This window comes from Antrostomus carolinensis, unplaced genomic scaffold, assembly GCF_000700745.2.
Source record: "Antrostomus carolinensis isolate BGI_N321 unplaced genomic scaffold, ASM70074v2 scaffold39802, whole genome shotgun sequence".
In the NCBI taxonomy this organism is placed as follows: Eukaryota; Metazoa; Chordata; class Aves; order Caprimulgiformes; family Caprimulgidae; genus Antrostomus; species Antrostomus carolinensis.
The window spans coordinates 1-13,659 of record NW_010302388.1 but is presented as its reverse complement, the minus strand read 5'-3'; the positions used below and the strand labels follow the sequence as shown (position 1 = coordinate 13,659).

General features: G+C 42.1%; 1 protein-coding gene across 1 annotated transcript in view; it reads right to left on the bottom strand.

Moving 5' to 3' along the window:
* CREB3L2 (cAMP responsive element binding protein 3 like 2) overlaps nt 1–11,515 on the bottom strand; it is a 33,568-nt gene extending 22,053 nt beyond the window's left edge. The window contains exon 1 of the mRNA XM_029083971.1: nt 11,248–11,515. Within this exon, the coding sequence (XP_028939804.1) occupies nt 11,248–11,515 (268 nt within the window). The remainder of the gene's footprint in view (nt 1–11,247) is intronic.
* Between the last annotated feature and the right edge of the window lie 2,144 nt (nt 11,516–13,659).

Below are 13,659 nucleotides of genomic sequence, written 5' to 3'. Positions count from 1 at the left end.
AGGTACATGTCAACTATCGAGACAGAGTCAAAAACCAAAGACTGAGAAAATCATCTTGGTGATGATATACTAGGTGGGTATGAACAGGGCAGGCAACACTGCATTGCTAAGGTGAGACAAAATAGGTTGCAAACCATTCAGCTATAAAGAGAAGAAAGCCTGAACAAAAGATTTAGCTATTCAAATGGCTAGGAAAATCCACATCCTTAAAATGGTCACTTTGGCTGTTAGAAATCTCTTCTCAGGCTTCAAAATCCTGACTGTTGAACAAATGATACCAGCTGCTTTACCCCCACCAAAGCTTCCTATGAACTTCAGAGCTCTATCACGTAATGACTAGCTGAGAAGCACTCTCCTTCACCTACCCTTTCATAAGTCCATGAATGTTAGGCATTTTGGCACATGAAATATATCATTTAAGGAGTCTACATAGTACTTAGCAAAATTCCAGTGCTTCTATGTACAACGCACTAGCACTGTTAAATTGCACATACAGACTATCTAACTCAACATTAACGTTGCAAAGCACCCATGTATCAGGCAACACCTATGAAGGTTTAATTCAGTGTACTTTTGCACATTATATAGACCTTAAAATAGGAATGTTTTAATAAAGTGATCAAAGAATTTCTCTGCAGAACCTGTGCTTTACCCAACAAGTTTCCCTGGCTCTCCCTTAATTGAGGAGCTATACCATGTTTTGTTTTGTTATTCTCAGTCTCATGCACAGCCTCATCTCTCCTTTACCAAATACAATTCAAATTCTGCTCCCACAGAGATGTTTAATTCATTCCAATGGCACAACCAAAACACTTCATCAACCTGAATTAATTTCCACAGCAGTCCTGAAAATTCAAGTGAGCCGTGGAAAGATTAGGGCCAAAAAGTATCTAGTAATTTAAAATGGTCAATTGCAGACAACTGGAATTGGATTTTTCAGATGATTTAGAACTATTATTATACTTTATCAAAACACACTATGCACTGAGTTTTCAGGTGCGGCCACTTCTGCAAGTTAAAAGTCAGAGTTTCAAATCAAGCATCCAAAAAACCCATTCATCACAGTAACCCAGGTTTTGTAACACATGCATTTAGGATTTTATCTTCTGTGTCCAAGACTAAAATTACATTTATTTGGAAAGATTTTCTGTGCTGCTATTGTCATCAATCTTGCTCTACCTTTCCTGCAGACTCCCATTTAGCATGCATCTTCCACCTTACTAAAAAAAAAAATAAATCAAACCAAATCAAACCAAAACAATAACAAAAAAACCCCACAAAACAAAACAAAAAAACAAGGCAGGACCCTTAAAAAGTACCAGAGTAAGTTCAATCAATGTAGTGGGCAAAGTTCTCACTGATAGGAAAAGCTCTAAACATGTCTTCTTCTCTCCCCAACGGCAATCATTGCAAGTCCAGCTTGGTCCCAGATACAACATGGAATGTGTTGTAAGATGCTGTGTATGTGCTAAGGCAAGAGAGGAAACTCAAAATGGGACATAATTCCCTCAGGTATTAAGTATAAACAAGTAAGTATAAACACTGCATGACGTGCAGATCTACAGCAAGGTGTCCAAGTAGCAAACAAACTCTTTCTATCCTCTGTCTTTATTCCAGAGGCCCTAATCCTGCCTCAGGTCCCACCATCTGCAGTTAAGATGGACAACGCTAGTAGGATCTATCCAACATACCACAAATGGACTTTCCTTTTTCACTTTCCTTTCTCCAGATTACTACACCCAAAAATGAAAAGGCTAGGCAACATTTTGCACAATGAAAGTTTATGATCTTTAAAGTTCTTTATGAGTTATGAGATTGAGTTATGCGCAAGTGCTTGGCTTAGGGTGCGTAACACACCCAAGCCAACTTCTCTCTATGCTGCCCACCACATACATTATGACGATAGCTTTCAACAGAAACAGATTTCATTGCTCCTCTAAGCATCACAGGTGTAGCAATAATCAGTATGTGTGATTTAGATGTACATGAAAAACACACAAGGGCTGTGTTTGTACATAGCAGAATTAATATGTACTACTTCCGTGTTTGCAAACATTTTTTATATTGCTGTATTTATGTATAGATATGCAAAAATTAAACATTTAGTCTCTTAACAACACCATGCCACCATGCACAGCTTTCTAGGATACTCACATTTCTGTGAAGAACTGCAACATTTTGCTTCTTTCCTCGTCCCATATATTATGGGGAAGATAGGGTAGGAAAAGTGGAAAATAAAGTAAAAAATACTTACTTCAACTGTACATTTTTTTAATATCGGAGTTCCCAGTGAGTTTTGCTTTCCTTTTTAAAATTATTTCTATCCAACATCATTCTATCCAACTAATTCTTCAATCTTGTCCGACATACCACCTCTTCTCCTAAGAAAAAGGAAATCTTCTCCAATAGTGACTAAATTTCACCCTCTGTGATAGATGTACAGAGAAACAGAGCTTACAAAACAACTAAAAAGATCTCCCTTGCTCCCCACACTCATTTTAGCACTATTCATTAGAGTTTAACAGAGACACTTCTTGCATGGGTAACCAAGTTGAACTCTGAGTTGCTGTTTACTTTCAAATAAATGAAATTAGAAATGCACTCTGTATGTATCCCTCACCCTCCCAAGTAGACAGAATGCAAGCATTCAGAAAAAAAACATGATTTTCACCTTCTTCCCCCTGCAGTAAAAAGGAAGACAGCGCCACTAGGTAAACAAACCCACATGAGGGATGTACCACTGAACCTAACCTTGAAGGGAAAAAGAAAACTCAACATACCACCATTACCACCGCAACAGATTGTAATCACACAGAAAACAGATGCATGTGCTGCACGCCATTTGAAACAAGCTTGGAAATACAACCTGTAGAAGCATCAAGGGATATCCCTACATGTGTAAGTAGAATGAAGAGGCAGCTCTCGCCTACTCAAAGTTCACTGTCCAAGCAACAGATTAAACAGCTAGAGAAAGACAAAAGTAGAAACTTAAGGAGACCAAACAAACTACCAAAGTGCTTTGCACAGGTATCAGAAGAGACATTTCTGGACAGGGCAATGTAAGAAGACCCCTATTGAGTCAAACTGTTGTCCAGCCAAATGTATTTAAATAATCCCCCTCTTCAGCTGTGTCATGGATTTGAGCAAAAGGGCTTCAACTAATTCCTTTTATTCCATGACAGGCCTTGTACTGCCATCATGAACCACAGGGCCTGGACGCACAGCCCACATGGCTTCTGCACAGCCCTGCCATCTCCAACAGCATGCAGTCTCAGGCTCAGCTCCTCACATGTTAATAAGACACTTTGACTCAGATGGCGCTTAAAATTGCACCAAGGTTCCGCGTTTGCAAAGTTGTACTTTGGACAGATCTGAGGTCTCCCTCCTATAGAGCTAGAAGCCAGATCCAAGGGCAGTCACTAGCTCTACACCACAGAAACACACCTGCAAACTGGCAGCCAGCTAACTGGAAGGGGAAAACACCTCCTGGAAGAGGCTCACAATTTGTTTGTGGGGGAAACGGCCGCTTGCTCTCTGTTGGCACCCCACCATGAACCTGCAAGGGCCTCTGCTGATGCACGGATTCTGGGCGTGCTGCTGGACATGCTGCTCACAGGGAAGTTCAGCATCCCCAGCTTTGCAATCTGAGCCCTATACACCCTCCCAAAGGCAAGCTGGACCCTTCTGGAGAAATAATTGCTTCCTTGTCTTCCCCCTCAGCTCGCACCAACCCCGGTGCCCAGCTCTGGGCTCACGTAACACCCCCTGGCAGACACAAGCCCTGTTTATCATGCCTGAAATGCTGAACTCCAACGCCACCGCCACTTCCCCCCCTCTCCTCCATGAGGTGAGAGCCCACATTCATCGACAAACAGTTTCTCTTACAGATTTTCCAGATGGCATTTCCCCCTCCCAGCGTGCACACAGACTCCCACCGCAAATAATGAAACCAAAGCCCTGGAAACAGCCTCGACAAAGGGGATACTGTTTGACTACCAAACATTGGGGTCCTTTTTAAAGTGCCAGGAAGGCAAAATTAAATAAATGGGCAAAGATGAGTGTCAGTGATAGAGAGTCATGGAGACACACAGCAGAAGTAGCTTTGCTTCTAACAAAGGATGACCAGTCGTACCTGCATCCCCTCTTTGAGCGGCATACAGTCTATCTAAAACCCACAGATTATTTGTATCACTATCAAAGTTATTAAGATAGAAACAAGGCTACATTATTCCTTCCATACCTAAAGTAACCAGGGTCAATACCCTCTTTCCTGCAGAGAATTTGACAGTTTTCAATCAGAATCATCTTGTCACATAAAACTAGCCAGGAGATGTCTCGGGGTTACAGGTTCTGCTTTAACCTCTCTCCAGCCTAAGACTTTACATAAACATAGCTGTCAGCTGGGATACAGTCCTTGATGGTTTTAATTATTTTGCTTAGAGGGAGAAAAATGTTATTTTTATAGTGTCCTTTATGTACATGGGAGTGAGGCACAGACTGAGGTGGTAGCTTGGATTTACAGCCTTAATGCTCAGTACTATTAAATGTTCTGTAAAAGATTATGGGGGTTTTTTTGAGATATGTGAAAATTATCCACAGAAGCACTGTGTTCAAAATAAACCAGTTCTCTCTCACCCTTGTGAGTTTTTCTCCCCACACCCCACGCGGATGTTGTGAAGGCATATCTGTATTATGGCAGCAATCAGGCTTTGACATTAAAAGGACTTGATGCTCACAGCACATAAATAAGTGAGCAAGAACTCCCAGTGCAGCACCACAGCTAAAAGAGAATGAGATCATCGGTTCCAGAAACAGCAGGACTGGAAGTAGGAGGAGTATTCCCCTAATATTCATCATAAGGGAAACTATTCCTGGGAAATAAACTCCTGTGGTCACTTTACACAGAGTTTTGAAAAGGAACTGCAAATGTTCCTTTGTTTAGAAAGGAACTGCAAGAATAGCTCCGTGTCCAGAAGATATTCCATATAGGGAAACACTAAAGAAGTGCAATTCATTTAAACTGTACCCAAACAGAAATCAAGAGAGAACTTAATCACAGCCGACAAACACCTGGAGAAAGAGGTTTCCGAGAGCAGACAGTTCTTTAGTCCAGCACAGAGAAAGGCCATAAGGAGATCTCACATGTGGAACTGAAAGCTAAAGGAGGTATGAATGCAAAAGAAGTTGTCAATTATTAACAGTAAGCATAAGCAATCACCTAAATGCCCACCTCAAAATCAAATCTGACATTTTTCAGACACAGTGCTGCCCAAGTAGAAATTACAGGCTTGATTCAGAGTGACCTACTGAGATTTTGGACCTTGGACGTATGAAGTTCAAAAGGCTTACCATCCTTCAAAACTACAGATGCTGACAAGGACCAACGGCTACTGACCCAACTAAAAACCACTCAAATACAGGGCTTCCTCCCCATTTCTTAAATAAACACACAAAAATAAAAAACCCACACAGGAAAGAAGCTGCATGGGTTTGTACTTGCACAAATTATCAGCATGGCTTTGAGAGCATCTTTTCAAAACAGAAGTGAATTTCTTTGTCTAGTTCCATTTTCTTTAAAGTCAGGGCAGAGGAGATTCTGTTTTCATTGTTCACATCTCATTGATTCAGTATTTTGAGAAAAATAGAAGCAAGACAATGTGTGTGTGTATATATATAATGCCTACATAAAAATAAAAATAGAATATATAGCCTTTTATATACAATATATGATATATATTATTTTATATACACATATGTATTATTCATATGTATACATATAAAATGTATGAAGACCACCTTGAGGCTCAAGCCCACGGGTGCCTCTATGCAAAGAGACAGCACACAACACTGATTACTGCTTGCAGACTCCATACAGAAGTAAGCATTTTCCTGTAAAAAGCACTTCTTCAGATGAGGGCTGGTTTATTGTCAAAGGGTCATTTGCACTGAAGAAGTGGGAGCCATATACAATGATTTTGGGGGGTTTGTTTGTTTGTTTCAAGGTTGTTTTTTTTTGGGGGGGGGTTGTTGATTTTGTTGTTTGTTTGGTTTTTTTTTATTTTTCAAACCACACAGGGAGATGGAGCTGAATCTTAAAAGGAAAATCTAAGTTTTAAAAGCACATTACAGGAAAACATAACCTCATCAGTAAAAAAAACCAAAACAAAACAACAACAATACAGGTTATATCCTGGGACCAGTCCCAGTTTTGGCACAGCTACACATAAAATAGAAACATACCATTTCTGCAATCACTCTGTCAAACCTTTAGCCAAGGCAAGTCGCTTCAAATCCAAGAGTAACTTCAAAGCATTCCTGAGCAGAAAAGCATGAACAGGAGGGGCAGGTGGGGACCAAGATTAGTCTCAAAAGCAGAGCCCCTGGGGGATGGGAAAAGGAACGTATCCAGCCACCTGGCCACCATTTAAGGACAGAAACCATAAAAAATGACTAATCAGCTGTCCACTGTCTCTGCCCTGCAAGGCTCACAAAGTAAAAAACATACAGAAAAACCAAACACACACCCACTGCAAACCACCCCAATCACTTGAGTTGATCCCAGAGGATGAAGAGCCCCACACAGATGCTGCAGCCTTGCCTCCATGTTCCTGCTGCACACCAGTCCCTCAGCATTGTACTTGTACTTGGTTCTCACCTACAGATCTCACACGTCCAAAACAGCCACTGTCCTAAAGTTTGTGCCCACATCTGAACAAGATGAAGGCAGGGAAGGACCCTGCACTACTAGCATCTCAAGTCACACAGGAGGCTAACCATAGTCCCTGCTGAAACTTGGATCTTGCTTTGCTCCTCTCTGACCCACAGCCCTCCCTTTCCAAAAGGCTGCAGAAACGACAGACATGCCTATTAGAAACTGAAGCTTTTTTCCCTAACCATTCACAACTGTCGGAAGTGAACCTGTGCCCCAAAAGGCCGTGACGTACAGCAAGAGGTGTCCCTTATCCATCAGCCCTATTCTCAGCCTCCACTCCCAGCTTCTTCATTTCCTTCCAAGGAAACACTCATAACAACCCAATGTGCTTCTCCAGAGCTACTTTGCAGTTGTCTCAAAAGCCCCAGGCTCACGACTAGAAAGCAGAAACTTACTGTGAGAGAGGCAGCAGCACAACTGGTGCAGCTTATCGTACCTGTGACGCAGCCTCCTTTTTCACGTTACAGCCTGGAGCCCTCCCCAGCCCAGATGCCTTATTCACCAGTTCAGGAGAACAAAAACTCATGGTCAGCCAGCTGCAAGCAAGCAGTTCAGGCCTTATATCTCTCTCCAAAGTATCTTTAGTCTTAAAAGTTTATGCAAAACTGAATGTAAGAATAGATTCTCAGGGAGGGAAAAAAGCAAACAACTAAATGCCAGACATCTTGCACACATCTGCTCCAAAATAGTTACTTTTGCCAATTCTTTCATAAACTGGAGATGTAGGGATTGATACCTTCAGAGACCCCACACTAGCAACAGCCTGCGAGTATTCAGAAGAGTTCTTCTGCACAAAACTGGGGAAATACCCTCAATACAGTGAAGTCAGAAGAATTAATAACTGTGGAAAACTGGTGTTGGGACCTTGCTCTTATGGATGTTTAAATGTGTTCTCATCTTGAGGTCAACAGACTTCTCTAGAGTTAAACCCAGGCTTATGAGTCTGACAGGTTTTACACTTCTAGCACTTTAAAAAAACCCCTTTATATGAGATTTACAGTTACATGAATAGGTCAATTTAGCGATTGCAGAAATCACAGCACCAGCCGGGTAGCGATGAGAACAGCTCACGGCAGAAGCTAACTGTTCCTGCAAGAAGGTGCTTATGGAGTCAGAGTGATCATTCACTCCATTCTAACAGCTGGAAGGAAACATTAAATAACATTTTCAGTAAGGTTATCGAAGACTTGTCTGGGAAAAAAGACGACGGAAATAGACACTGAGTGACTCAAAGCTATTTGGAAGATCATTCATTAAACAAGACAGGCCTTTTCTCAGCCTCCCTGCAACATGGGGCTCTGGGACCCCACACTTGTGAATACACAGATGAAAACTGCTGCAGATGTTGAGTGCCACTGAACCAGACGGAGGTACTCCCAAAATCCAATTCCCTCCTCCAACAGGCAGGCACAGACTGAAGAAGGAGAGCAGAAAGGCACGTAGCAGAGCAACACAAAGTGGGGCCAGCCTGGTGGCAGCACACTGGCCCCAGTGCCACGGGGCTGGGACCGACGGCTGGCATCACCCCGGTCCCACATGGCCAGCAGGACCCTGCCCCAGGATGGGCCACGCACCCCCACCTGTCACTCCTGCCTCCCCGCCATCTCTAAGGGGCCTGTCACCATGGAAGCAAACATCAGTTTTTAAGGCTATTTTTACAAGGGGGTAGGAAACGTTATCCTTTGTGACACCAGACCTGCGTGGCACCAGCTGCCCCCCAGCCCCTCAGTGCAGGCAGCCTCCCTCCAACAACACGTGGCTCACCGGCATGCTGGGCTGGCACAGGGCTCTGACCACAGGTACGTGGGTCCATACCATGTGTGTCCATACCACACGTGTATACATACAAGTGTCACACATGAGTCTCCTCACTAGATTCCCAGTCCTGCAGACCTGGGTCCTGCGTCAGCAGAATCATGAACTCTCGCCATGGAAAAACCATGAAAACACAAGAGCTGAAAGCGCACCAATCCACCCAGTGGGGTGCTTATTTGGGGAATGTAAATTTTTTGCACATTCTCTATATAAGACCCTCAAACAACCCCATTTCTCAGCCCCTGCCACTCCACAAATCCACCACCCATTCTGCAGCTGCAGGAGATCATGCTGGAGCACATGGACCTCCCCCTCCACACCCTGTACCTTTTGCTATCAAAGAGGACTCTGGTGCTCCCAACAGCTGTTCCCTTCACTCCACCAAAGGGACCGGCACTTACCAGAGTTGTCAGGAGCACTGCATATCTCCACTGCCTAACCACAGAGATGTTTTCAACCTTCGGTGCAAAACCCTGCAGTACTGCCACCCACAAAATCCAATTCTTTTACTCTCATGGACTCAAGGAGTGAAAAATCATCAGGGTGATGCCTTTGGATATCTATCAGGTAGCCACATTAACTGTAATTCTGCAATTTCCTCAAGTATTTTTCTCAGCTTCACTGTTTTGAAGTCAATAGGTATTGAAAGGTTGTGAGCGTGGTTCTAGGGATAAGATTAAATAAAATCCCAAACACCACGAAAAACTCCTCCTCGTCTTATGAAACACTCTGCAGAGTGAACAGAAGATGAAGTGCTTTCCATTCATTTTCTATTTTTAAACCCACTTGTTAATGTCTCTTGGCTTTTTAAAATATCCTTTGACTAGAGCTCTACTAATTACCCGTGGTCTCAGCAGTATGGATTTCTTCAGGATTTTTCCCTAAAGGAAACTCTCTTCACTTTTAGCCTAGTTTGAAGTTTCTCCCTATTAACTTCCAGAGAAGCTTGCTTTCTGAAGTTGCTTGTGCTTGTTTTTTCCTGCCACAATTAAAGATTCTATCATCTCCTATATGTATTAATTTAAAGACATTCACATAAAACACTTAGGTTAAAGATTCTATCATCTCCTATATGTATTAAAGACATTCACATAAAACACTTAGAAAACATAAAATGGGAAGGCTTTATGTTGGTGATGCTTCCAGATCATCTCCAAAAACCCTGTCTCACCTTGAAAAGCCTTCTCATAGGTTCCATTAGTTGTCCTCTTGTGAAATCTCCAACAGACTGCGTCTTGTTTTAAGAGGGAGCTTCCGACTAGAAAACTGTCAGGACAAAACTCATGTCCTGGTGGATCTTCATAAACAGCTTAGCTTGCTAATGCTTAGACATAAGCACTAATCTCTCTCTCCCCCTTTTATTGTAATGCAGCTTAGTACTCCACTGCTTTTCACTGTAAAGCTAACGCTGAAGACATAAACCAATTATTAGGAGTGAAAGTCTGCCATGGTGATTATTCCTAATAGTTACCTTCATAGCCTTGCTCCTCTGCCAACCACTAGCTTTTACCTTGAGTTCCCCTTCTTGCCAGGAGGCATCTTCACACCAGAACAAGCAGGTCAAATCCTTCCTCCCAACATTCCTGCACTTCCCTTTTTCCCCTCCCTTTTGTAACTGCTAAATTAAGGTAACTGCTAAAAAATGCTGTTGGTTTTCATAATTTTCTACGCATCACAATTTCCCACAACCACAGAAACTATAAAATTGTAGTTATTATGTCTTTACAGGATCACCAATGACTTCTTGATGGGCATTATATTTTTCTTTGCTTTTTTGTATTTTCGAAAAAGGAAAAAATCCTACGACTTCCGCAAGACAGGTTTTAAGACTAGGGCACCACCTGAAGTTACATTCCTACACGTACATTTACAAACACAGATAAGATGACCTGATGTTCATTTTGGGATAGCATAAAGCTCCAGATACTCACTACTGAAAAATAAGCGTAGTTTAAAAGGTTTGTTTGTCTGGTTTTAAACTGGAAATTATGTAGCTTTGAAGGCACCTCTGGAGACCATTTTGCCCAGCTCCTCATTCAGAGTATGTCTACTTTGGATGAGGTTGCTCAGGACCTTGCCTAGCTCAGCTTTGAATATCTCCACAGATGAAGCCTTCACAGCCTCTCTGGACACTTGTTCAAATGTCTGGTCCTCTCTCATGGTGAATAAGATTTTCCTAACACCCAGCTGGAATTACCCCTTGTTCTATCATTGTGTATCTCAGAGGAGTCCAGCTTTGTCTTTGTTTCACCCTTTCATCAGATAGCCACAGACAGCAATAAGATCTGCCCTTTGCCTCTTCTCCAGAAGACCAAACAAAACCCACCTCACCTTTCCCTTACATGTCGTGTTCTACAGTACCCAGACTTCACTGTGGTCCTTATTTGACTAATCTGGTTTATCAGTCTCCATTTATCACCAACAACCGCAGATTCAGAGGCATGGAAACAAGCCTCTCCCACCTCTTTTTGATGGGCATTTTACTTCTAATTCAAAATGTTTACAGTGCACAGTTAGTAACTTCTGCTGAGCACAATTACCCTGTCAATGAAAAAGTTTCTTTATTCACAATGCCTGCAGACTTAAAACAAACAAATCCTTTTTGTGATTTCATTGTAGGTGTATCAATGAGCTAAAAGCATTCACAGGCACCCTTAGTGCATTATCATCCCACCAGGAACATTTCATTACTGCATCATCATGACAAACGTGCGTATTACCTTCAGTAAAGTTGTCATCGTTCGAGATGTGGGTCAAGGGAGACTGGGGTCGAGAGTCCCCACAGAGTGAGTAGCTGTGTTCTGCCTGGATCAGAGGTGCTGGGGATGCCGGGGACAGTTCCACCTCCATTATTTCATTCTTCTCAGATAAGAAGGGATCATTCAGGAGCTGGCCTAGGACATCAGGTGAAAACTCATCCAGGAACTCTGTGAAGTGCTGTGGAGACAAAAAGGGGGAAAAAAGTTTATCTCCTTGCCTGTCTGTCATGCCAACAACAGGAGAGCACTGATCAGAACAATTCCAGCATCTGCACCAGGCATCCGTGCCAGTCAGCAGCAGGACCTAACAGCCCTGCCTAATGACCTCCTCCTCCAATCACTACTTCAAGCTGAAGAGCTACAGCTAGAACAAAAGTCCTCTCACAAGCATACATTACAACAGAAGAGCCTGTGATTAACTTGCAATGAAAACAGAAAATAGAAGCATGGTAGTCATGTCCTGAAGCAGTCTCCCCCCCACCCCATGAAGGTACTCACTACAGCACGCTGCCAAAAATAGGAAAGCACATTTCACACAGACAGTGTGAAAGATCCCGTAGGGTTTTTATCACCAGAACACTTTGTGTATGGAATAGAATATATTGGGTTAATGTTCACTGAAGCAGAGAAGAAAAAGGAAACACATTCAGACACAGACTCTGACACCACATATGACTATTTTAGCTGCACAGAACATACAGCACGCTCTAGGAAAACGGGTCCATGCACATCCCCAGCCAAGCAATTAATGCATTTGCAATGAAATGGTTTTCCTGGCTGATTTATGTATCTATTTCAGAAGTCACATTCCACCTAGGAGTAGAGTCTATATCCAGCTTCTAGGCCCAGAGCTACAGCTCCTGACAGCCAGTACTAATTACTATCTATTACACTGAATTCATTACACTGAAAGCATATGTTATGGGTGTATGTAGCAGGATAACTGTGTTTGTTTCTTATTCAAAATGAGCACAAACCAAATCTCGTGATCCACTTCCTTGAGATTCCAATGCAGTTCCCATCAATTGCTATAAACTCTGCATCTCTTCTTGGTTTTCTTTCCAGTGTCAGAAGATTAAATATTTGACAGACCAAGAAACTGTACTGCAATAAACCATTACTGCTCATCTCATTTATACAAAGAACTCTATTTTTGTACAAAAATATTAGTACAATGAATTGTAACTAGCTTTTCCAAACAATCAGGCATTATCTACCATCTTATATAGGAGTCTTTGTCGATTGGGGCATGATCCTACAAAAGTCTATGTCTCTTTGATTTGCTCTGTTTTTGCAAGCAGTATTGATCTTGGCTCTTCGTTTTGCTCCCTCCTGCAGAAACAAACACTGAAATTCAAGATTTGGCTTCCTCTAGTCTAAATTAAAATTAAACAAGTCAATATTTTATAAATTCATGAGGGAAGCGGTGTGGTCACAGCCCCATGCACACACATTTCACAGCTCCAGCAGCACCTGTGGCCTTGAAGCCTGATGCTGGACAACATTGAGCACAGCCGGCTCTCGCAGAGTCCCCTGGAAGTTCGAGTGCCTCTTCCAAGATGCTCACGAATGCTAACTGTGCCTTCTTTCAAAATTAATAAGGCTTCAGTCAGTTCTGACTGACACTGAGGAAAAGAAAATATTTACTAAACATAAGGCAATAAACAGAGGACCACAGTTGCTAAGCAGGAATAGCAAGCTAGCTAAAATAAAGCCTTTACAAATGGAAAAACAGATTTGTAGCCTCATATTTACTTACTGAAAATGATAACACTACTAAACAAACTCTCAGATGACTCAGCAAGAGGGTCATGGCCACCTTAGAAAGCCTTGTTTATTTTAATTTTGATACACAAGGACTCACTAGCATTTAACGTCCAGGGCTGCCTCCCAACACCTGCAGCGATAAATATATGAACTACAATTCCCCACTATGTAAAGAAGAAAGAAAAAAAGATGTTCAAGACTAGTTGAACACTGTAGTGCATCAATAAAGACACTGAGTAAAACAGGGTAAGCAGCCACTAAAGCGTAAACAAGGGACAGAAATTCTTCCCAACCACAACAGAAGTCAAGGATGAACCTATAGAAAAGCAGTGCCTTTCTTAGGGACAATTTTTTTTCAATCACAGTTTACACACTTCTTTTCATTTGGGCTAATGGCAAGAGTCAATTGTATTTGTTTGAATATTTTCCTAAAGCTGGCTAGAACATTTCCCTCTTTCTAATTCTTGAATACATTATTCTGACCGGTGACTAGCAGATGCTGAAATGGGGCTGCTACAATATTTGTACCCTGGTTTCTACGCGCAGTTACTTTATCACCAGTGTCATCCAATCTGAAGATCACAGAATCATAGAATGGTTTGGGTT